The 26,006-nt window shown below is 38.0% G+C and overlaps 1 protein-coding gene across 1 annotated transcript in view; it reads right to left on the bottom strand.

Annotated features, from left to right (window-relative positions):
* ATP10B (ATPase phospholipid transporting 10B (putative)) overlaps positions 1-26,006 on the bottom strand; it is a 65,133-nt gene that overhangs the window by 36,847 nt on the left and 2,280 nt on the right. The window contains exons 2-6 of the mRNA XM_050905602.1: positions 23,845-23,988; positions 18,676-18,969; positions 17,419-17,613; positions 4,592-4,796; positions 1,016-1,101 (exon numbers count right to left, since the gene is read on the bottom strand). Of these exons, the coding sequence (XP_050761559.1) occupies positions 1,016-1,101; positions 4,592-4,796; positions 17,419-17,613; positions 18,676-18,950 (761 nt within the window). The 5' untranslated portion in view covers positions 18,951-18,969; positions 23,845-23,988. The remainder of the gene's footprint in view (positions 1-1,015; positions 1,102-4,591; positions 4,797-17,418; positions 17,614-18,675; positions 18,970-23,844; positions 23,989-26,006) is intronic.

The following is a 26,006-nucleotide window of genomic DNA, read 5'->3' as shown; positions in this document are numbered from 1 at the left end:
AACACGGTCAGTGCTAATGGGCGAGAACCCTCTGGTTTACTCATGTCAGAGGATCTGGCCATTTGCAGCTACTCCAGGTGCATCACTCTCACTGCATTCTTGCAGAGACATTAACTCCTAGTTTAGCTACTAGTAAACTGAACAAAGCCAGGGCATGGATAGGGGCGCATACACATTCATACAGTTAAATTATTTGCATAATGTGGGGCATGCATTTGGTCTGCGGCAGCAGGTATTTTTGACAATTCCTGGTGTGGTGTGGGAATCAGCATGGACCAACGACTGCTCTGAAGAGGGCCTTGGGAAACAGCTGCCCTGTATTGGAGGGTAAGAGAATTGTAGGACATGAGTCATGCCATTCAAATTGGCCTTATAGCCAGGGAATGGATTTAAATCTGCTAAATTTGCTAGTATAGATTTCCCTGTTATGTCTGTGCCAGAATTATTTAATGAAGAAAGGGCATAAGGAACAGAGGATGTGGCTTTTTCCTCACATACATTGGTTTACACACAAAAAAAAAAAAGCACTTTGTAATACTACTCTAACACATTGGTTCAATAGGATTTTTCTTGCTTGCTTGCTTTTTCTAGCTGTAAGAAGAAAATCTGATTTGTTTGTTAGATCCTGGATACCTTTTCCCTGTGGCCATAAATATGAAGAAACTAGAGCCATGCAGCTGAATATCTTTAAACATTAGGAAGGATTTAGACTTAAAATCTAGCCTAGCCTAACCCTCAGGTCAAACATAAATGAGCTTACGTCTGAATTCTGAAAAGAGCTGAAACCTTGTGAGAACAGTTTGTATGAAACAACCGCAAATTCAATGTCAAGCCTTGGTTCTGCCTTGCCTCAAAACACAGATTCCGGTCTACATTTTATATTGACTTCTGAATCCAGGAATAGATAATAGTCACATCCATCAATTTCTGCAAAATATATTCCTTCCATCCAGTTCCTCCAAGAGAAATATTGAAGTTCAGATACAAAATGCATTTATGGATAACAAATACTTACATGTACCCTTTGAATTTATTGAGATCATTGTTAGGCATTTCACAGATGATAGTGTTTTGGAAAAATTCGGGTTCGAACAAAGTATTCTGCAAGAGGAAACACACTGAGAATGAGTGTCAAATCCAATGAGTACTTGAAACGTTAAACACTAAGAGCAGGTAAATATAGGCCACCAGGATAGTTGGGGGCTGGAGCACTTGCCCTACGAGGAGAGGCAGAGGGAGTTTAGCTTGTTCAGCCTGAAGGAAAGCTTCAGAGGGGCTGAGTAAAGATCTGAGATTTTCCTCTCTTGGATTAATAACTGGTTGAATTAAATGAAGAAAAAGCTGTGTATTGGACAAGACATCACAGATGCCAATTAGTGAAAACATCTGTCTTCATTTAAAGTGAATGTAAATATAGTTCAGATTATTTATGAAAGAAAAACAGCCTTCAACCAAAAGCAGGCTCAAATGAAAATAATTTCAGGATTTATTAGGATTTTGAAATATGTTAGAAGAGTTACGGTACTGGCCAGGATGGTATAATCATAAAATAAGAGCCCACACATTTGACTCAATGTACCACATTCAAATAAAACTAAAAGCAAGACTAACAGAAAAAAAAAACAAACCCAACCCAAAAAACCCCACACCAAAATGAACAAACAAACAAACAAACAAAACCACAAGAGGGAAGGCAGTAGAATAAGTTTAAACCACTGGGAGAGACAAAACAAGACAGAGATTTTCAGGCTAAGTGCTCAAAAAGAGCTTGGAGCTGAACTGAGACACACAATTTTGCTTGATTTCCCCTGTGTTCAAGGAAACAGGCTTGGGTTTTGGACTGCATGAAGCAGTCCAGAAAGCAGACAGCATGAGAGGTACTTGACTGCCATAAGTGGTGTTCTTTTCTTAACTGAAAAAATATACGAAACTTTGATTTTAGATTAAGAAAATATAATAAAAATGGGATGTGAGAAATGTGAAAGAGAATCATCATTGCTGTGCCATAAAATCTTTAAAAGAACTGAAACTCACTGTAATCCAAACTCCTCCTATTAGGAAAGCTGGAAATCAAGTCTGCTGCTGGGCCTCCCTACTTTTTTCTACAGGAAGAGAGACTTCTAGAGATTAGACTCCTTCAGAAACTGCAAATCCTGGGAATCCTTCATTGGAATGCACAAAAATTTTGCCAGACTGCAAAAGGACTTCCTTACGCTGCCAGTCCTCAAGTCTCAATTTTTTCTTCACTGTGCTTTAATTTTTACATTATTTTCTCTCTCCTGTTCTTTTTTTTCCTGAACAATACACATATTCTTTAAAAAAAACAAAACAAAAAAAACCCCTAAGTACAAGCAAGTAGAGAATCTGATCTAAAAAAAAAAAGTTGGAGGAAATATGAAAGCTTGATGACTATAAGGGCATTTTGTATACCTTCTGACTCACGTGGTTGAATATTTTTAGAATCTCTTTTAAGAGATATTGTTCATCTCTGCTGAATCTTGTTCAACTCACTAAACTCAACAGAAAAATCGGTACATATTTGGTTGCGCTAGAAATGTTTGTACAACAGGAGAACAGGAAGATGCAAAAGGCACCTGGAGAGCTCATTACTAATGAAGAAAACTAACAGGCTTCTCGCTAGAAAAGGGGTAGAGAAGGATGATTCTTCTCTCAAATTTTTCTCTTTAGATGACAAGAATTTTACATTTGAAAATTCAGATTAGAAAATGGTATAAAATGGAAAAAAAATAATAAACCTTCCTCTCAGTCTTTTACAGGTAGGTGAATTCAATATTCCTAAGCATATCCTAAACCAAAGAACTAACCCCAGTACATAGTTCATATGTATTTCCTCCCTCCTTAAAGAGTCACACTTTATAGACACAATTAAATCTGAGTAAGTTTTATGCAGCAGATAAATCACAGGACTAAACAAAGCTCAAAGAACACGGAAGAATTTGGCACACTAAACCCTGTACATACGATGTGTAGTGCACTGGGGTTTTTTAGCTCAAAACCTTGAAGTCTAAAGAAAATAACCATGAATAGGCAGTCTGAACCATAATTTGGCATGCGGGGATTTTCTGATTTAAAGAAAGACTTCCTCTTATTATAAATGACCGAGGCAAAAGTTTGCATTTTGTGTGATAGTAGAGCAGTCTGCTTTCCTCTAAAAGCAAAAATACAAAACCTAACGTGTAAACTATGACTATGTGACACAAATGCAGTATTTTTATTTTTTCTATTTAAGTAGCCAGTTTATTGTTTTTTTGCTAAATCTCTACATATTAAAAATGTTCAGTGTTTCTCAAGAAAAAAACCTCTCCCTAATCATCACTGGAAAGCACTGGAAAAGGTATGCTTTATACTATGGCATCCACAACCCGAGAAAGTCCTTAATTGTGCTTGCAAAGTGATTTCCATTTGAACAAAGAGCAAGCAACACTGCAGTACAGTACCTGACCAGAACTGGCCATGGAAATGGTGTACTTTTGTTTAATTAATCTGGTTGCTCACTGGCAGCTGTGTCCCACCCACCGATAACCCCAAAAGATCTTCCTAATGGCACTGCTACTGATGGCTAAATAAATGGACGTAATGCCTAGAATTACCTGCCAGGTTTTTGGATTTCCTGTCTGCTGAAGTGATTCCAATGGAACAAAATATTCCTCTTCACATGCTACAACTCCTTAAACTTGTTCTGTGTTATTTGAAAAACTGTCTTGCTATGTTTGAAAAGATACTTAAAAATGTAAAAAGAACAACTTTCCCTAAGTGGTATTTTCTTGTTTACTTCAGGTTTATTAAACATGAGTGAAAAGAATATACCAGTAAAGTGTTCGTAAAAAGGAAATTATACGGCCTATGGAAAAAAAAATGATGATTTTAAGCATTCAAACTGAATCTCTGCTAACAATCAAACTGATGTCAAACATATAACTTTTATTTAACTTTTCGCATTTTAATTTACCTTGAGTTCCTGTTCAATTGCTTATTATACTCCTATAAGAGATTCCATTATTTCATTACAACTTAGCGTGCCTTAGAGCAGTTCCTAGTTGAACTGCCATACATCTACCTGCCTAGCAAATGAGCAATGGTACGTCAGCTGCAAGAGAAGCAAAATCCGTAAGGAAGCCCCTGGCCACTTTGGAAGGGGGGCCATGAGCTCTCTTCCAGTTTCTATGCAGAAATAATTCACCCAGTTGTAGTGGCTTTGCTGTGGGATGTGCTGTGCGCTGTGACAGCCTGTGGGGTATGGATGGCTTATACATAGGAAAGACCTGCTGCTGTCCCGAATGGTTGTACTTGGTGTTGTTGCTTAAGCTTCTGCTGATGCAGTTTGCTGCAAACAACCACTGTCTGAGCTAATCTTCTTTTTTATACAGCCATCCCTGTGCCAGAATAACAAAAATCTTTTAGGACAGACTGCTGCTTTCCATACAGGGTGTTAGCTCCAACAGCAAAATGCTTTCGTAGCTGTATCAGCGCAACCAGCCATTAGAACTGGTGCACTTCATGGCTGGAGCTGGCGTGCAAATGGGCCCAGACCAACCCTGCACTGCACGGGCTGCGTTTTCAGCAGGCTTACCTGGCTGGAGAACCCCGTCACCACTTGTCGTTGTTTAAGGTTGGTCTCCCCATCGAGGTTGGCAGTTTCCAAGTGACAGATCCCGTTCTGATCAGAGGAGTACAGCAGGAGGATATCAGCTGGGACGGTCTCGTTACACTGCAGCTGAACAAAATCCCCCACTCGGACATCTTTCCAGCATTTCTCAACATAAGCACCTTCTTCCCTGTTGCATTAAAAACATGTCATGGGTGAATAGTGACATTAGGAAGGCAGGCCTCCTGGTTAGTGGGGCTTCAAAAAAAGAAAATAGGGGTGGTGGTGGCACATTGCTGTATTTTTTTTTAAAAGACATAGCACAACAACTAGAAATTAATGATTTAGATACTCTCACAGTATCACTTCACATTCAAATAAAATCTTCACATGGAATAAAAAGAAACTACACAAAAGTTCTCTTTCATTCTAGCATTAGCCCTATAATCTCCACAGCAAAAGACAGAAAGTTGTTGGGACTAACAGAGGTGTTTTAAAGTATCTTATTCAAGAAATTTAGACATTTCACTAAAAAACATTAATTGTTTTTGACTACGTGGCTATTTCTCAGATACTTTCCAACAACAGCATCTAGATCCTGAAAGAAGCAAAGTGATATCTCAGCTACGCTTGCTTCAGGTCTTTCCAGTTTGTAACTCTCAAAAAGTAATTACAAATCTTGAGCTTAGCGCACAGAAACAACTTCAAAATGTAGAACAGCAGACAAATGACCCCTTAATATTAAGCAAAAAAAATGCAACTAGAGCCCAAGTTTAACGGAAAACTTAAGGTAAGAAACAAAGAGCTTCTAAATTAAAAAAAAAAAAAAAAAAAGGAAAAAGAGCCTATAGGATTCAAGTAAAAGAAATTACTATTTCATCAACGAATCAGTGCTTAATAGTTCAGGAAATAGCAAACTTTTTTTGCCATTACATTTTCAATAATTGATCCTTCAACTGCTCTTAATCATCTAACCAAACTGAAAACTGCACAATAAGCTTTAAAATTAGTTAACGGGAAAACTGCACGGGCAACAATGGCCCAGTTCCTCTAACTCTTTGAGAGGAAATTATTTTTTCAAGATGAATAATTGAATCATCTTATGCCGTGCTCTGTAAGAGGGAAAATGCTCGTGACACTTTACCCGACAGACAGTAAAAGGCTTTTTGTAATGACTCAGAGTCTCATTTTTGCTTAAGTTTTTAATCATCCTCATCTATTGCCTGAAGAATACTGTCTTTCAATTAAATGTTTGTATCATGAGAAGGGGAGCAGTGATACAGTAGATAAAGTGTTTTGCTACAGTTCAAAGCACACATCCAAGCATTGCTTCAGAGTCAGGCCAAAGGCTACTTCCTGCTAACCTACTTGCCTGGCCTTCTGTAAAGGAGAGCCAGCCATGATGCTGTCAGGCAAACCCTTGCACTTGGCTGATATCCTTATCTGTAAAACAACATGAAATAACAGCTTCCTGCAAAGGTTATGCACACAGTTAAATTCTGTGCATTTCCCAGTGGTATCCACTTTTTATTCAAAAAAAGAACCCCCAACCCCCCCACAACCTAACTATTTAAATCCCTTTAATGCTAGATGTGAGGTGCTTACTAAATAATGGTATTGTAGCAATAATTTTTCCTTCTTAAGTTAATTTTTCATTCTTGATTCTTCTTTCTTCTTTTGTCTGACTCTACTTATCTGCATGTCCTTTTTTCTTTTGCTCAACAACAGACATAAAAGACCACACTGAAGAACAGAGGTTTGTTGTAAGTTAATTTGATGTTGCTGTGCATTTCAAAAAAAATCGAGGTCAATTTCTATTTGAAAAGTATTTAAGCAGGTGCATGTTGAGTATTTATTGCTCCACAAAGTAGATACTAATGTTAATATAGCAAATCAACTAAGTAACTATGAATCCTTCCCATGTCAAACACTTTCTGGGTAGAACTTCTTAATTTGTTTGTTTAAAACATAAAAATGAGAGTACAGAAGCAGTTTAGAGCAAGTAGATGGCTTGACTTGCTATCCTAGACATTTGGATGCCACGTATAGTTTGCATATAATGTTTGCTATGACTTCTGCAGGGCAATCCTACCTCTCTGTTCGTCAACTCTTGGACAATTCTGAAGTCTATAGAACACACTTCTGATTTTTTCTGCTCATAAAATGCTATAGAAGGGCCTTGCCCAGCTGGCTGTCATCCACATCAGCCTAAGGAAACCAGGTTAGCAAAAATAATCCACAGAAATCACAGATTTGTAATATTTTTTCAGTAATTCCCTATGAAACATACATTACACATAAAGCTTCAGGTTCTGCCCATTCACTAATTACAGAGGAGACAGTGAGTCAGAAAAGCCAAATGACCTCTTTCAGATCAGAGGAAAAGCCTTACTTAGCACAGGGACTAGAGTTCAGGAATTGCTAGAATCCCAAACCTGCATTCAGGTGAACAGACTGCCCCTCTCTCCCAACGAGCATTGAATTTGGTAAAGAAACACATTTTTTTTTCCTGAAAGAACTATTCAGCTGGAGCTGTAAGATTAACAATTTCCTACAGTACAAAGGTTTTCTACAGCTTAGTAGAGAATTACCGATGGATGAAAGGAAGAAAAGGACTTCACAAGGAACCTGGTGCACCCCACAGCAGCACTGGCCCAGTTGCCTAACAAGACTTTTCAAATGAAGCAGTTTCCTTTTAGCAATTCCCGTAACTGGGAACACTGCCCATTTTCTGTTCAGTGATTAAAGTTCATAGCACAAGCTCCGGTTGCTAAATAAACAGAGGAGCTTCATAAATCTAAGATGGTTTGACGAGAAACATACCAAAAGGGCAAAAGCATTTATCCAATAAAATAAACAAGATGTGGTGACTTTCAATAGGTGGAAAGCTGGAAATCTGATTCTTATCGCATGTGGCATCTGGGCTGTGGCACGTCAAAGACATATCTGGGCTGTGGCATGTCAAAGACATCATCTAAGATAAAAGTTTCTCAGTACCTTCTCTCCTTTACCAGCCAATTTATCAACAGCACACTTAAAAAGTGTTCCCTTGCTGTCCTGGGATAATGGGTAGCATGACAATGCCCATCAGAGGATAGTGCCGACAAAAAGAGGCAGTTAGCCTGGAACAGTTGAAGTGAAGTCTGCCAGAATTTGTTATTGGACTCATCATATCTGACCAGAAGGCCTGAACTAAATAGACTTTATGAAGTCATTTCTGGGAAGAAAGGATCATAAAAAGATCCTGCTGTGGTTGGAGATTGTGGGGGAACATGAATAAATTATTGACTTTGTGTCAACAATTTCATTGTACATTCTTGGCTTCAATAAAGATAAATCTCAAACAAAAACTGGGTCAAAATGGATGGTGAATGGGAGCAAATAAAAATTATTGTTCTGCTCCCCAGAGGAGATTAAATAAAAGTCATTTCTCATGTGCGCTCCACAGCATGTCTGTGAGTCCTAGATTGTCTTAGAGAAAGATCTTCAGAAATCTTTATCACCTAGAAGTATTGTATCAACCGATTAGTTCAGTGAATCTTATTTCCTTGAATTACTGCAAGCTCCATCTCAGGATCCTTTGCAGCTTGAAGTAAAGGCACTGTTTGCTCTACCTTTCACCCCCTAAACTGCCACTAGGTTATAACACTTAGAAAAAAATAATATCAGTGTCATGAATAGACAAAACCAAATGTTTTTACTTTATCATATGTAAATTTGCTAGAATGTTATATCTGAAAATGGCCCCCCTCAAGCATCATCTACTTTATAAAAAATGCTAATGTTCTGAGATTCTCAGTTCTACACAGACAACAGGTAGAATCACATGGCTACTTACCCTTTACAGTCTATTTTTGCAAGTAGAAATCCCACACATTTTTATGCTATCAAAGATTACACCAGCTTTTGTATGGGAAAACCTCACAAAATGTTTTCAAAGACCACTTTATGGCCATGACCTCATGGTTAGGAGCTACTGCCATAAAACTTTGAAAAACTGACAACAAAGGAGTAGATTTAGGACTTGAGGAAGGCACTAGACGGCAAAGGAATGGATTCTGAAACCTGTCCGTAGGTCAGAGTAAAGCACAACTTGGCTGATAATATTCCTGAGCTAGAGATGTTATCTGAGCACGAGAAGGTACCGTATCGTCCGTGCCAATTCATCACCGGCTTCTGCTACGTTACCATTACAGTAGCTGGGAAAGTTGTTTTTGTGACGTGGACATCAGCCCAGCAGCATCAATGATGTCATTTAGCAGTGGCTGGTCGTGTAACAAGCCCTCATTAGCAAGCAGCTATAGCCTTTCCCCATAGCCCCAAACTCTCTCTCAGGATTTGAATACAACTTTAGGACAGCAATGAGCATCTTTTAAAGATAACGGAAGTGAAATTTTTCTAAAGTCTAATAAAATACATCTTTAATTATACCATTTTGGCATTCCAAATTCCTTAATGCTAGCAACAGATCCTATCTTTTTATGTGCTAAAACTGTCTATAGCATCCTAACAAGGAAGTTATTCTTTCAATGACAAAAGAAGCCTGTATTCAACTTCTGTAATCAATTCAAGTTCATGTGAACTTTAACTAAGTACCAGAACTTTATAAAGGTATTATATGTCCATATGCAAGGTTTTGGATTTCTTTTAACTCGCCTTTTTAAATCTCCGACTCGATTTTATAATGACCTGTACCAAATGAAGAAATGAAATAAAATATAAGTTAAAAGGATTTTGAGAACGCATTTGCTTAGACTTCACTAGATTCATTTTGTAAGTTATGGATTATTGTATTTAGGAAAATCTAATTTTTGTTTTTAATACTGCCTTGAACAAAATATTATTGGTACGATTCTGCCTGGCACCAGCTGGAATGAACAGGTAACTCCAAGGTCACTTACTTATTGACTGCTAATCATTAGCATTGGTTTCTAAGGACTCCCATTAACTTATCAAGTTTCTGGAATCCACAGCCTAGATCAGCTTTTTTGCTACAGTCATCTTACATGACCATGTAGCTCTTGACGTCACATGGTAGAAACCTGCTTCTCTCTGGGTTTTAATGGTGTTTTAAAAATTCGGACACTTAGGATGGAACTTAATGTTATGAAGTCATGATTTTGTAGGTCTCTGAGCCAAAACCATAGGTTCTCATTTATTTGCCCGTTGTCTTTAGTCGTTAGCTTCTGCTGCTGTCTGCTAAACCATTGCACCTTTTCTGTGAAGCAGCTTTAAATGCCTTGGCAGGTAATAGATCTTGACGAAAGCTCTGATAGAGCAATACACAAACCAGTGGTAGCATTAGTAATGTATTTATGGATTGTCTTCCACAGAGAACAAGGATCCTCACTGTAGCAATACACACTGACTGACAAGAACTGCTAGCTTGCTGCTCTTTGACTTTCAAGTGCTGCTGCCTGGACCAGCTGAGTGTTGAAAGCTTGACATTTTTCTTTTACATTTAGTCAGTTCAGCATGTCACATTTTTCTTCACCACGCAATCAGCATGCTCACCATAAGATGAATTTACGTTTTAATTATTTCTTCTCTATTTTGGTACCACTGGTTTCAAGCAGTTGCATGGTGACATAACAAACCTGAGTGTACTGTTGGTTAAGGCCATTTTCTCGGCTCGCTGGAAGTCTGAAGAATGCCTCAGCTTGCACAAACAGGAGGCACTGTTTGTGCCTTCAGTAAACCCCACTGTTAATTCAGGTATCCACAGATAAACTAGGTACAAAAATTCCATAGTACCTGAAGTACATACAAAAGTTATATGGATGACAGAGCAGACAGAGCAGAGGACGCCCACTGCCAGTGATAGTCCCACACAGAGAACAATATAGTCATGTTTCACATTAGGCAAGGGAGTGGCATTAGATCTTTCCTGATGGACAGTGAGTTGCAATAATATCATAGCACATAATAATCCTGCAGTCATTGTAACTTATTCATACTGCTACTTTTATATGAAATAATTGATGTTTCAATTGATCAAAGTTCATGCTTTGTGGCTGTCATAGGAATGCACCTTCAGCCATGCAAGAGCTGGAGATCTTCAGGAGACCTTCAGCCTCCAACTGATGAAATTCATGCACTGTTCAGAGAAGGCACCACTGAGGCAAAGAAGTCTTGATATTGCTATGCCCAAGAAAATTGACTGCAATTTTGCCTGAGGGAATGTGATGGGACTTCAAGTGGGCCACAGGCTTTAGACTCTCTCTTTTTTTTGGTGTATGAAATGAACCCACTAAAGCCTCCAGCAGGCTCCTAGTCTTTAAAGTTATGCTTTGTTAGAAAACAAAAATAATAAAGCAGAAAGAAAAGGTTCTTTAACAAATGAAAACTCAGTGCTGCTGAACAAGACTTTACATGGAAACATTGGCAAGAAATCTCTTTTTGCTTACTGTGCCCTTGGCAGGATGGTATTTTCCTCTCATCTTGCTTTCTACTCCACAAACTTTCAGGTTCACCCTGGGTTGAATGAGCTGCATATGATGTTTCCGGGGTCCAGAGAAAAGTTGTCTTTTTTCTTTTAGCTCTGAGATTTGACAGTAGGTCAGTTCCTGTTTTCAACCATGCTCCCTACCCTTCTCCACTCTATTCCAGGTGCTGCAGACCTCTGTTGTTCATTGCATCCCTGGCCAATCCCAGTTGCTCTCCCAGACATGGGGAGCATCCAGGGAAGGTGTAATCTCTCCTCCCTTCAGAAGGTCTAGCTGATCAGAGCATATGAAGGAGGTTGAAACACAAAGGCAGCCTTTGTCTTCACTACCTAGCTTGCCTAATTTTAAGAAAGTGTAAAGTATACTATATATATGGTAAACTGTAGGCAAGCAGATCTCCATTGCTGTCAGAGAGATAATTACAACACTGAATGACAAAACTTCAATCGGCTGAAATATTTTAATTCTCTTTCAAACCAGTGAATCTAGCTTAAGCCACTTCCAGCTTTTCAGCTGTTGGCAGTTCTGACTTTGTGCAACACAGAGAGGAGTTCTTTGTTTTTTCGTTATTTCCCCATCACTGCTCTAGGACTAACCCAGAGTTAGTGCTGATGCAGAAATCTTTAAATGTTCTAAAACCTCACACTAAGCAGATAAAGAGTCACAGAGAAGGCCAGCCTGAATTTTTTGTATTACAGACATCAGTGGACCTATAGAGGAAGAGGAGATTGATGCTTGTTGGAACTACTTGAAAACCACAGGGCCTGAAAGCATCACAGAGGAAGTTTCTATTGAAAGAGTAATCAGGCTATCTCATTTAGGCTGCCTGTTGACTTACCTAGTTATCTGACAACTCCACAGGATGATTCAAAGCATATAAACCAGGCTTCTCTGAGTCACTGGCTCAGATATCTGAGTTTAGGTGCTTAAAATTAAGCAATGTGAATAGCTTAATGTTAATGTTTTTATGGCTGCTGCTGTCTGACGTGCATGTATTGAGTCAAGTGTGTTGCTGTGCTACCTTGAACTGTGCATAGTCCTTGCATTTGTATCTGCGTGTCTATTGAAACACTGAGAAAAAATTAGGTTAAATCTTCCAGAAGTGTGAAATTGATGTAAAAACCTGTCTGGATGCTATGGAGTATTTACAGACTGTTATGGCTTAATCCTAGGGGTATATCAGATCCAGGCCATACATTAATTACATATCAAGTAGTTCCCTGAACATTATAGAACTTCAAGAAAATTAAATGATAGCTTTTAACAACTGTTGGGTTGACATTCACTTACAGGTTTGTATACTACATTCAGTGCCGGCCCCTGTTGTTAGTAAGTTAATAACAAACTGGAGAGAGTTCAGAGAAAAGTAACCACAGTAGGTTTGGAGGGACTGACTGACAAGAAAGATGAAAAAAGTGATCTATATGCAGATCTTGACGAAAAGGTGTCTGGGCATAGCAAAATGAACATGATAAAAATCACACATATTTGAAGATTAAAATTAAATGTTATGGATGAAGAATAACTAATTAGGGTTACATGAAACGAGGTGACTTGAGGAATTTAAATGCAGTTAAAGAGGGGTAATAAAAGCATAGTATCATAGAAAATGCTTTGACAATCATATTTTGTAGTAATGGAAGCCCTTTTGCCTGGAAAATGTAAAAGCAGACAAAGTATATTTTAAAGGATACCAGGAGAAAGGAAGCATTTAAACATAGGTCTGTACCATCTGCAATTGAATTCTTTGTTCTCTTCTTTTGGTGTTGTGTGATTTGTTCTGACAGCACAACAGTTTGTATACAATTATTATGATTCCAAAATTTTTGGTTCAGAAATTAAAATCTCCACAATCAAACATTAGATCTAAGTTATTGCATCTCCCCAAGACACCTTAATGCCTATTAATTGTCTCCCATTTTCTCAATTAAACGTTCTTTAAATACACTACTTGAAGTGTCTTTTCCTTCATTTGACTAACAGATTAAATTTCCCATTCCAGCTGATCTCTGTGAAAAGAAAATTAGAAGAAATGTGTTTACAGGGCAGCCTATTTAAATTCAATTTCCCTTGCTCTATGTTGAAAGAAGACAAGTTACTGCATTTCCCCTAGTCTTCAAGAAAGTTTTGGAGAACATTCAGCACTTGGAAAAGATTGTTCTGCCTCCGTATTTCTTTTGGAACAGGAACCGGAGTTCTTGTTATTGAAATCTGAAATAAAGACAATATACTCTCCAAGATTAACTCTTAAAATCTAAGTAATCTTTCATCTTAAGATGGAAGATCAGTTGCTCTTCAGAAAGATTTTTTTGTTGCCACACGATTAACAAAATTTGCAGTGTCTTAAAAAAGACTTTCACCTATGTTAAAAAATTACCTACAGCAGATGATTCATAAGGAAGAAAATTAGAAGACATCATGCTCTTCCATGACTTTACAGCTAGCAAGAAGAACAAGAAATATCAGCTTCCCAAAGCGCTATAGAAGCTTGATTAAAATTATTCATGATATAATAAGCTGTAGCTACTGATCTGATGGCAATTGTAATTACCTACGATTTTTCCAGACAGGATGAATGCTATAGGCTGAAGCCCTCTTCATTTTCCTTTCCCTTACATCACCTTTTTGGGCCATAAAACTTTGGTGAAAGACAAGATTCTAGACAAGATTTATTCATAGATCAAAGTCTCTTTTATGGAATCGGATAACGATTTTTTAGACAGGCCCATGTCAAGTTTCTGCATACGAAAGTACTCATGGCTATAACTTGAATCTGGATCTGTACGTGTGTTATAATTCCATGATGGACATTTTTCTCTTATACAAAAAAAGTTTTATTGTATTCCCCACTTCTCATGTTTCCATGGTAAAAAGCTTTCCGATATAAATTAACATGGTTACTTTATGTAAAGAGGAAATAAATAAGATTCCTATGCAGATTCACTCATTAGTACCTACTGCACCACCTATTCTCTTTCATACTGGTTTTAACAAGTATTAACTAATAATGCATTGCCTCATGGGTTAATGCAACTTTGAAAAGATTAAAAAATCCAACTATATTGCAATCTCAAAGATAGGCAGAAGAGGCAATTTTGCCACCCTACCCAAAGAGCTACAGTTATTGACGGTCTTCATGGTGGGAGGGAAGAAATCTTAAATGAACAATATTTAGAAACTTGTAAAATGTCTGCTTTTTCGGACAAGTTGGCAAGGAGAGCAGTGCGATTTTGTTTCTGACAAGTTATCTATACGTGGGGATAAGTTTAGCCTCCAAACAAGCAAATCCATTGTTTTCGTGTTTAACCAGCAGGATATAAAAATAAAAATCTGACAAACACATGCAAGAGAAACAAACAGAAATGACAGCACTCTGTGATAAAAGCCAGAGTTCTGCAAGATCTTGCTTGTGAAAGAATACATGATATAAAGCACTGTTGATTAATTTGAGGGATGACAGGCAACGTTCATGGAGATGGAAAGTTTTGCTCTTCTGACTCCCAGATGTGATATTGTAACAGGCAGAAGTTATTTTCTACTTTGCTGAGAGAACAGTTTTGATACAATAAAACATAATTTTAAAACTTCTGAAAGTCCAAAAGCAAGAGGTCATGAAACATTTTGAAGAAGTGAGCACAAACACATGTAGTTAATTCATTTGGAGATGACTGAACAGAGGCATATATTACTAGCTCCCATTTTTAAACTGCATTTTTACAGTTTTATTTTACATACAACCTAGTAAAAGAAACACAACTGAAAGCTAGTCTACAGTGTAGAGTATAAAATTAAATGTAGTTCAAAGGGCTATGTTTTTAAGAGGTTCCTTGGCACCTAAGAATGCAAATAGGTCCCATGATAGATCTTGTTCTGTGCTACCTTATATTGATAGCATTAAGCCCTCTTGAAAATTCCTTAGAAATCCAGATGCTCATAGCTATTTAAGCACCTGTTTTCACTGCACTCCATGTTTAAGAGGCCAATAGCCACACCGATACCATGAAACTCAAACTTACTTTCCCAGTCTGAAAATGAGGTTTAAACAAAAAAAGAAATATCTTTCCCTGTATCAGAACAAATACCAGCTGATATATAGTCACTATGACTTTTCCCTGTTTCACTTAATCACTGATTTTCCAGCAGTTATCTATTAATTTTTTTAAACAAAAAGCCTCACTATTGATAAAAGATCTCAAGCCAACCTTTTTTGTAATAAAAGCTGTATGAAACTCACCTGCTGTAAATGTAGCATCCCATATGATTGATTTCTTTGTCTAATTTATACCGCCGAAAGTCCTCCCAAGCATCTTTAATGGCTGTAATGGCCATTATAACACAAATTGGGATCACAGAAACTTCTGGTTGGAAAGCATTCACCACTGGCACAAAGTTCAGCAGCGCAATGACCACAAAATAAATATTGGCAAAGCGGTGAAACTGCTCATAGATATTTTTGGGGAGGAAAGTCAAGATGGTATATTTTGTGGTCTTAATTTTATTGGAGTCATAGTATCTGTTTGGATTTTCCTTCCACTTCTTACTTCCAAAGGGTAAATTAGAGATGATGACTCGTTTATTTTCATTTTTCTTCTTTTTTTTCTTTACTTTTCCTCTCTTCTCCAGCTCTTCATTTTGGGTTTCAGTGTCTGGAGCACCACATCGGCAGCAGGTTTCCTTGAAAAAATGTTTTTTCCATATCATTCTAGAGAAGCAGCCTGGAAGACTTTTCCTTGACATCTTGTTTTCCTCTCAAAAAATAGCCTCACATTGAAAGCCAACAAAATTAGAAGAGTTCAATAATCCAAATAAACTCACAAGTGGTGGGGAGAAGAGTCAAGATGTCCGAAGCCCAGGGCTGCCTCTCCTTCGACTCCAACCTCCAGCTGCCTAGGGACAGGTATCATCCTGACTCAGCTGCACCGGGTCCTAGAGCCTGCTGGGGAGGCTGCACCTCACATATGACAAAAGCATCCTGAATGTTTTGTTATTCCTGTTAGCATACGCCTGGAGGCTCCGTTCAGGGCATTACCCTAGCATCAACTATCTGCTCACATGAAGTGTCTCTGTTTTAACACAGAGCAGTGACAAAGCTAAGAACGTACACACAATCTTCACGGTTCTCTCCATGAGTTTTGGAATCACTTTATAAGCCTGGGAGTTTCCAGGAAGTTCAAAGGTAATGGGCAGAGCTCTTTGTCCCAGAAGTCAACAGAAGATCGCTATAAACCTCAGTACAGACGGTATTTCTCTTTTACTTCCTCTATCTACTCTTTATTTTCATGACCATAACATGGATTATTAAACAAGCAAACAACCCCCCTCACCCCAAACCAAGCAAACCTAGGATTTGGTAGTTGAGAGAATTATACATAGACATGGGCAATTGAAGGGCAGTTTACCTAGATTGCCCCTCAGCCTGATCCTTCTCCTCTGATAGACCTCCTACTTCTGGACACCCGAAGCGTCCCTCTCTCACCCAGTAACCCTTTCCAGCCTCTCGTTTCTTCTTCCCCATTGGTCCTTGTGCCTCTGACACATAAGTATGTCAGCACAGATGAGGGCTAATTTCCAAGAGAGCTAATGAGATGTGTACAAACCATAGTAATTTTTTCTCTATGGCCTGGGCTTAAGGAGGAGGGAAAAAAGGAAGAGACCCAAACATTTAAACTTCTTTTAAATGAAAACTCCTATCTATTGCATTATGTAGTGACAAGCTAAGTAGTCTCAAGTCAAGTTAGTACTTGGACAAGAAACTCTGATGAAATTGAAATGTTGCAATAAGAATTGCACATGAAAATATTTCTTCCGAGTCAGTATTGAGCAAACATCGCAGCTTACTGCGGGTGTTGTACCATCTCCAAAGTGAAACTGTGCTGTATTGATTACCTGTGTTTACTGGAAGTCCTATAAATTTTTTTTCAGTTCCTGGTTATGGTTCACCTTGAATGTAGTTGATGATTAATTTTTGTATTAATAATTTTAGTGTGAAAGGTCTGAAAGACATTGCTCCAATTTGTTAAACAGCCCCAGTAATCCTTTCCAGACTTGGATACGTTTCATTTTTCCTCCAGATCCTTCTGGTACCGGGAGAGGATGTTGTGTGTGTTGGCAAGCTGGTTTGGAAACTTGGAATGAAAACTTGTATAGCAGCACACACCGCTGTGATATGAAACAAAACTTCAATGATATCAGAGTGACTTAAGTGAGATAAATGAGGCATTTTTAAAGGCAGAACAAAAGTCTTTTATAACAGCTTTTCCAAACTTAATGTACTCCAAAGGGTCAGTGAAGGAATTACTGCCAAATCAGATGAGTAGTTTCCACCACATCAAACGCAAGGAAAAATAATTGGTTTAGTTTACTTACTTGTCATATACCCTAGTTTTAGAGAAGTTTATCATCTTATCAAATCGGTATTTTCTATAGTCTTCAATAGCATCCTTAATCATACTGGCAAGCAGCACCACAACCAGAGGCAGCATAGTAATCTCCCTGTGGAAGACTTCCACTTGTGGGAACCAGTTCAGAACCGCCAGAAAGAAGAAATAAAGATTACCAGGCCTGAAAAGGTATAAAATAAATCAAAAGCAGTCAGAAATTATAATGTGTCATCCCCCATTTTGTGTCAAAGGAACATTAATCATTTGACTCCTCTACCCTCCTCTTCCTTTCCCAGAATGAATTAATCAGTTGCTTAACTGAGATGCTAATTTTTTCTTTAGAAGAGCCTGTGAGACACATTTTCATAATATTATAGCTACCTCCATTTTTCCACATATTACAAACACTTTTTATCTCTAGGAGCTAAAACTTCTTTAATGGTCCCTCATTGTCTAGTCTTGAAAATAAGCACAAAATCAAACAAAAGCCCAAATAACCTTAAAAGACCAAACCAATGTAACAGAATGGGTGTAAAAACCCATATGTTCAGAATTATGGAAATGTCCCCATCAAGAATCCATGAAGGATTCCACAGGTGGAAGGTCAAATTATGAAAGTGTAAATCTAATATACAGAATAAAAATTTCAAAACTAGAAATGGATATACAACTTTCATTTATCTTTATCATAATGATATTTCTCTGGGCATCTTATCAACATGATTCATTATGCTAGAGGGGTACATAATTTCAAACCAGCACTTGGAAAGAAACCTGATCTAGCACTTACATATACACGTATAGTGTTTATAAGCTGGCAGACAAAGTCACTTGCATGCCATTAAAAATGTACCAAAATTAATCTATGAGCCTCTGAAAACTACAGAATTTCATAGGTGTCTCAAGACACCCAATGAATGTCTTTTCATGTTCTTAAAAATTAGAGGTTTATTCAACACAGAAACAAAGGGATCTTTAGATAAAAACTTGAAATTTTTACATAGAAAACTGTTCCAGCATTCAAACAAGAAAGCTGGCCACAGCATCAGTTAAGCACACCTAGAGTTTACTTGCTTCAAACCTGCGTTTCAGTGTGAATCAAGTGACATTTAGTTACAAATAATCATCACCTAAATTTTAGTAATGTGGCAACTACAAAAGCAGCCCTTCTCCATCACCCTCAAATAGCACTGTTTCAGAGAGAGTTCTTAAATCTCATGTATCTTTGAATGAATTTTTTTACCTGTGAAACTGCGCTAAAAGATTTTGGGGCAAAAATGTGAACCACGTGTATTTTGCGGTCTGTATCCTGTTTCCAGAATAAAACGTAGAAGCTTGTTTCCTGTCTTTCCACTGTCTCCCATTGTCAGGAAACACAATCCTCCATTTGTTTAAGTTGAGTTTTGGTTTGTCTCTGACAGAAAACAGCAGTGGTGTTGATTCTGATAGAGGCTGGGAGGGACTTTCATCTCCTCGTCGCTGCCAACGGTACAAAGCAGAGTCCACAGACAAAGCCATTCACAGCAGGGATGTCAGGCTGAAAGACAAGTGCATGACAAGGACTGAAAACCAATTCCATTCTGGTAGAAAATTCACTTCGTGTCTTGCTAGCAGAGGTTTAAAGCAGCAAACAATACTCCTGTTCAGTGCATTTCATGTTCAGTCTTCGAGCTCAGTACTTTCTGCAGAGAATGTACAGAATAAAAGATACAACAACATCTTCAATATGGAAAAATCTATTTCTATCTCTGGGGGGAAAAAAAAAATCCCAAATCTATTTTCTGTGTGTTATAACAGCAAACTAACATAGACAAAGCCAATTTAACAGAGGTGAACAATGGCTTTTCCATCACAAATTCTGTATCATTTTCCTCAGTCATAAACTGCCGCCAAATCTATTCAGGCATTTTTTTTCAAATGTCTGACTTTCTTACAACACTTTTTCTATTCACACTTACTTACAAAGGGACCGGTTCAGGTGTTGAATCTTAATAGCTCAGATAATAAAGAACTGCAGCATCAGCTTAATCTCATTTACACTCATGTAACAGTTTTCCAGAGTCTCCATAGAAATCTGATTTGAATGGAAAATGCCAGCCAGCACTAAAACAATGGATGTTTTATTTTTTGGAGAGATAAAGGAATTAAATCTCCCGATACTAATCCTATTATCATTGAACACTTGTCTTCTGACTTGTTCACACATCCGCAACTACAATTGCAATCCAGCGTGCAGGACGCTCGGGCTCCAGCAGCGCCGGTGTATATGCTGTTATGCTCAATCTAAACACACTAAAATCTCAATCCAACAGGAGGATTTTGAGGACTGGAAGCTGCCTTACAACGATGAGGCACTAAATATGAAAAAGCAAACAAAAAAAAGGCACTGGCCTTGTGCAACTTCAAGGTTCCACTAAATAAAACATGTGAACTGAACTCACCTCACTTAGACTGTGGGAAATACAGAGAAAAAAGATTTATTTAAACTTGGACAATGGTCATTTACATTAATTCATTGAAGAATTGGTTTAAACTTTATTCAATAGCAGCTGTATTTGAAGCAGATTGAGAATATCTGTACGTGTTTGTACAAGTCTAAATAAACACATTTCAAATACATTAAAACCTTGAAATTATTTATACCTTTATTACCAGTGAGTCCTTTGTTTCTCTTTGCTTTTCAGCTTCCTCTTCCAAAAAGCCTACCTTTTACTGTATGCAATATGTGACTTCCTTTGGAAAAAAAAAATCACATTTAAAAATATGTACATGTTTGAGTCTTGCAAGGGGAAAAAAAAACACTGTACTGAATTTCACTAACACATTTGAAGTGTGTTGCTTCATCAGCAAACAACAAGTATCGTTTATGCACTATTACTCACTAGCTGCTCAAAAAACTTTAATTCAGAGTTCAGGTTGCTCAGCAGTGCCTGGGGACCCTCTACAATGTTGAGAATGGCTAATTTATGCCTATCAGAAACTTAGAAATACTGGCTCGGTTGACACAAACTTAAGTCCCAATACCTAATGAATCTAAACTTAATGTCATGTTACCCTGATAGGGAATGTTGAAACTATGTTGAAGCTTGGAAGATGCAAGGGAAGGTAAATATCACAACAAGCAAGTGAAAGGAGTTTTTAACAAAACTTGCCGTTACTTGTGCTGTGCTCCACAGACTGGAATTCCAACATTTATCCCTTGATTTTTGATGCCTTCACTGGGTTTGCAATAACTTTATTCACCTGTTGAAAGATGAGCCACTGCAAGATAAAGCAGCTGCCATTGTGGTAACAGGTTCATGTGTACTTAAAAAATGATCTCCAGATCTTGCTGAGTGTCAATAAAAGCAGCACGCCTGCAGGATCCCAGGCCACAGATGAACTGTAGGCAACATGTAGTAAGTCAGAGATGGTCTGCATGGGAGAGGGACAGTGATTTGATGAATGTGTGCTGAACCTAAACCTGAGCATCAGATTCTCCTTTACTCTGCTTTTGTGCCGTGTTCCTGGGCGGTCCTCAAGCACCCATGGGAGTGTTGTGTTGATAGGCAGGAGAGGAAAATTAAGGCTTCATTTAGGACTAGTGAGAACCTTGGGACAAGACACCAACAAGCAGCTGTCTCTTACCACGATGTAGTGGCATTTAGTTTATTCTGTTTTACTGTGTGTGAAGAGAAGAAAAAAAGACACCTAGACACAGTAAGAAGTATGGAGTACTGGCTTGGAGAACTGAAGGAAAGCCTTCTATAGCTTCCAAGCTATAACAGCCAACGTTTTTACAAGACTTGGATCTCAGCAACCTTTCCTCCATAAGATACCAGATTTAAACTACTAACATGAGGGAGGACTGGAAGCACAGCAGACATGATGACAGACTTCTTTGTGTCTGGATTTTAGCGCACTTGGTGCTTGTTTACTGAGGAAAATCAGTCATTTGAAAGTGTTACATTAACACACACAACCTAAAGCTCTGAATGGCTTCATGTAGAACTGAATAAGCTTGTAGTTTAATCCATAGACAGGATCTCCTGTAATTCATGTTAACTACTCTGCCAATGCCCAGATGAATGAGTACTTTGACTGAAATCAAAATGATATTCAACATAAACTAACTTAGAGCCAGCACTTCCTTACAGTATAATTTTTAATCTGTGGTGTTGGAAGATTTTACAATGAAAAGGCAGAAATTCAATTGTTGGTAGTTACCAAAAAAGGCACAGCCATCGCTCAGTGAAAATGCTACAGTGAAATGGTGCAGCTCGTGTTTGCTAGTTAAAGGCTGGACACTTTTGCCACCTTGTTCTGAGCAGTAAGCTCAGATTTCAGCTACATCATAAATTAAGATCTGAACAGTGGACGGAAGAGTGGCAGTCTTTAGTGGCTCAGATACACACTGTACTACACATGTCTTTAACCACATTTTTTATACATATATATAAGTTGCACGTGACAGAGCTACATATATGAATTACACACAACCTACCAGAGCACCAGATTCTTTCTGTATCTGAGATACATCAAGGTAAGTTCAAATTCCTTAGAAATTACAAATGAAAAAAAGCAATAGTTTCAGGCATATTACTAAAAATAAAAGCAGACAAGATTAATTAAGGCAGCATTACACATAAATAGTAGCATGTCTTCCACAACTTCCCCTGGGAAACTTTTTCTATGGCTTCACAAATCACAATTAGGCAAGTCTGCTTGACATTCAAGATAGGGTGTCTCCCCACTCCATCTTTAACTATTTACTTAGTGTATAAATCAGTGAAAGAATTACTTATTTTTATTCAGTTTGGAAATGAACCCTCTCCTCATGGCTTTCTTTGAAAGGCAGTGGTCATAAACAGTGCCATATCCATGAAGAGAGAGGCCAGTTGGTGCCACCATGCAATTAAATATGTCGCAGGAGATGTAGAGACTTCATAACATAAACCATGCAAAACTAAGCAACCGTTATATGGGGGGTAAATTATGTAGCTGGATGCATAAGCAAAGCAGCAAGCTAATGGCTTTCTTGACATATGAATTTCAGTGCTGGCAATGAAAAGATAGCAGAAGCAAACATAATACATATTCTTTCAGATCAGTAAGAATAAAAAGGAGCCTAAACTTGCCATCAACGTTAGGAGATGACCTAGCAGGAAAGAAGAAAGAACTCAAAATATGTCCTTCTGTAAGATGACAATTTTCTATAATTCAGCCAACTGCTTACAAGAATCTTCCAACACTGGCATTTTGATGTGTTATGCCAGTTACTTTCTGTATGGTAGGAAATCAATAAAAAATATTGCATTCTTCTGGCAATATATCTAACGCGTCTGTCCCAACTCTTTCTAAAAGAGCTTCATAAAATCCCTTTTCTGCAATTCTAGAATATTTTACATGTGCACACCAATTTGATTTATGTTTTTTACAGAGATATCATTGAAAGAACCCTTGAAGTGTGGATTTTTTTCAGCATACATTTACCCAAGTGACTGGTTTTCTTCCATCTAGCTAGTGAAGCTTCAGTACCGCAATACATATCCTGAAAGGGAAAGATCAAGGTGGTGCAGACATTTCCAACACCATTATGTTCGGGATTTGCTATCTATTCCACTTCAGTGTAGAGATTACAACAAATGCTAATTCCAGTGCTGACACATTAGAGCTGTTGCTGTTTTGCCTAAGCTCCCCTTTGTCAGCCACTTCAGAAATACTTGCCTTTAAAAGGAATCAGCAAGTTCCAGTGGTCTGCTTTATTTCTGATTGGGATTTTGAGACTTTCCACAGGATGAGGTCAGAAATGCTAGAGAAGCACCAGCCATGGCTGCAGAAAGTTGCATTATGCTCAGTTAACCTGTAAGTGCTCAAGGTGCAACATGACGAGAAATACAAGGAAAGCATGTGGCTGTGCTTCAGCTCAGCACTTGTCAGACTTGGAAACTAGGGGACAAAAAGAACCCTTCTATGTCCTTAAAACCACAAAACTTAATAAGTGGGAGGGAGCCTGGAGAAATTATTCAGGTAAGTCATACAGAAGAATATCCATGACAATTTCGCTCTGTTGCTGTATAATCATGGCAGCATAAGCTTTTAGTGTCTCATCATCCAGTCTTTTGTGAAGTTGCAGTCAATTAATGCTATTACCATCATTCCCAGGGAGTCCTACTCAACAGCCTAAAAAGCCTCAGTCTCAAGAAACTATTTTCCCTCTTTCTTTCTCTTCCATTTTTGATAGATGTACTGTGGGCAGCTCTCAACAGGGCAGACAAGTTTTTCCCATCTGTAACTCCCACATGGTTTTCCAGGGAGAAAACGTCAGGCAATCTAGCCTAGGACAAGTCCTCCCCCTCCTTGTGTAGATGCCCCTCAAGGTTCCCACAACCACAGCATATATTCATTATATGAAATTATAATGAATCATTACCTATCTTATTCTTCCTTTTAGGAAAGGCACTCCTTCCCACAGTCCAAAGTTTTGACACTTCTCTGACCTTCCAGTGGAGCTACTATAGTCTCAAGAGACAGGTAAAAAGCTAAAACATGTCTAGGTATCTCAATTCTTGAATTTCTGCATTTGGAAAAAACAAGACAAGCAACATATAGGTAATTAAACTATTATCTATTTATAGCAAAGGTAACTTAGCCATACAGAATGTGTCAGCTAGACACCCAGTTACGCTAAGATGTGAGATGAGAAATATGTAAGCTGGTGTTAGCACAGGAGGTTAGGCGCAGTAGTCACATTATTTCACAAGCCTGCATCAAAATTTCCGAAATGTGAAGCAATAACCAAAGCGTGAAAACCTTTGCACCTCTCCCATAAAATTATGGAAGAATGTACGTCCAAGAAAGTTTTCAAGATTTCTGATGTTTGATGAAAGAGTGAAGTGAACAATACGCTGTAAATTAAAATGGTATAATTCACACTCTCATCAGGAAGCTCTTGAAAAATCAGAATTTCTTTGCAACAAAAGGAGGACTGACATCATACTCTTTCTGTAGAGTCTGGGGTGCAATTTGATAACTTGTATCATCAGGCAATTCAAAGGGACAATGTCATTAAACAATTTTTTCTTTGCCATTTGCATATGGATTAAAATATCCAACTTCTATTAACTAAAAAAAGTGCATCATACTGTTCTTGGAAAAGATACATATTTTGCCTAACAGCTTTGTAATGGTACTCTGAAAAAGATACTGTTTGTGACAAGCTATTGACTACCCTGTCTCAGAAGGAGGATTTTGCATATGCAATAAACACAACGGGAATGTATTTATTGCAATAAGCAGCCATTAATTATATCTCATAAAACGTAAGGCCACCATTCATGTTTTGAAAACCTCATTTATTTTCTTCTTGCTGCATTTAATCAGTGAATAAAACTGTCACCATTGTTAAGATTAGTGCTACATTTCTGCCCTAAACATCTTCTGCGAAGTCAAAGTGTGCTCGTGATTTAGCCTACACTGTGGTAAGCTTTCACAGGTAGCCCTTGCCTGTATCCATAACATAAGGTATCCAGGGGACGTGAACACATTTGGAAACTAGAGAGAAACAGGATAATTATTTATTCCTTTTGTTGGGAGAAGAGCTGAAAGGCATATTGTGTCGGCGGAGACTGAAGGAATGATGCCGAGTCCTTTCCAAGTGCGGATTTCAGCATGTTTGGATGGTTCAGCATATCAGAGATGAACTACTGTATACTTATCTGTCTCAAGCCCTCTCAGGCAGGCCTATGCTTATTTTTGTATTATTTTTTATATATATAATACTATAGTGGGAATATGTAGGCATTCTTATACAAAAAGTGAACTTGTGAAGAGACATATCTTAAACAAGAAACAAACTTGAGGGAAGATAGCACTATAAAACCCAGCATGCAGTTGGTAGAATTTGGCATTTTTATCCCCAAATGTTTTGAGCTTATCTTCTGTTTGTGAGTACTGCAATTATAAGCCAGCAAAAGTATTTGGGAAATATTTCCCTTTATTGGAAAAAGGATGCTACAACCGCCCACTGATGGGAACTGTTTTCCTCTTGCATCCTTGTGTTGACAACAGGAAGAGCCCTTCTCGATTTTTCATAGATAGCCTATATGATTAGCAGCCTCCCTGTGATTGCTTAATCTCATCCAACACTAAAGAAAACTTTCCCTTTATATGACAGAAACAGACTGCATTAGAGAGCCATGCCAATGCTATTAACAAGGAAGAATTAGTTGTGACACATACTTTACAAGTATTCTTTTTAAATGCTATCTCTTTTTTGAAGATTCCTGTATTCAAAAAAGGTATTGTTGACTGCAAGAGAAAGCTCATCAGAAAGTCAGCAATAAGAAAACAACTTTTTCTCTTTTGAGGTTGCCTCATTCCTGCCAAACGACAGGCTCAGCTGCAGATCTCTGCATCCCAGACTTCAGAAGCTGGAGAAAGGAATCCTGCCTCTCCTGCACATGCACAAAAACTTTTGCACAATCATGCCTCATGTGCTGTTTATTAAAGGAGATGATAGATCCACATTAAAAGAAAAATAATCCTGCTCATAGGCATATGTAAAAACAACTTCAGAAGCTAACAATACAAAGC

Source organism: Gymnogyps californianus, chromosome 14 (genome assembly GCF_018139145.2).
Source record: "Gymnogyps californianus isolate 813 chromosome 14, ASM1813914v2, whole genome shotgun sequence".
NCBI classification, from domain to species: Eukaryota; Metazoa; Chordata; class Aves; order Accipitriformes; family Cathartidae; genus Gymnogyps; species Gymnogyps californianus.
The sequence above is the reverse complement of the archived record's forward strand: the minus strand, read 5'-3'. Positions and strand labels throughout refer to the sequence as shown.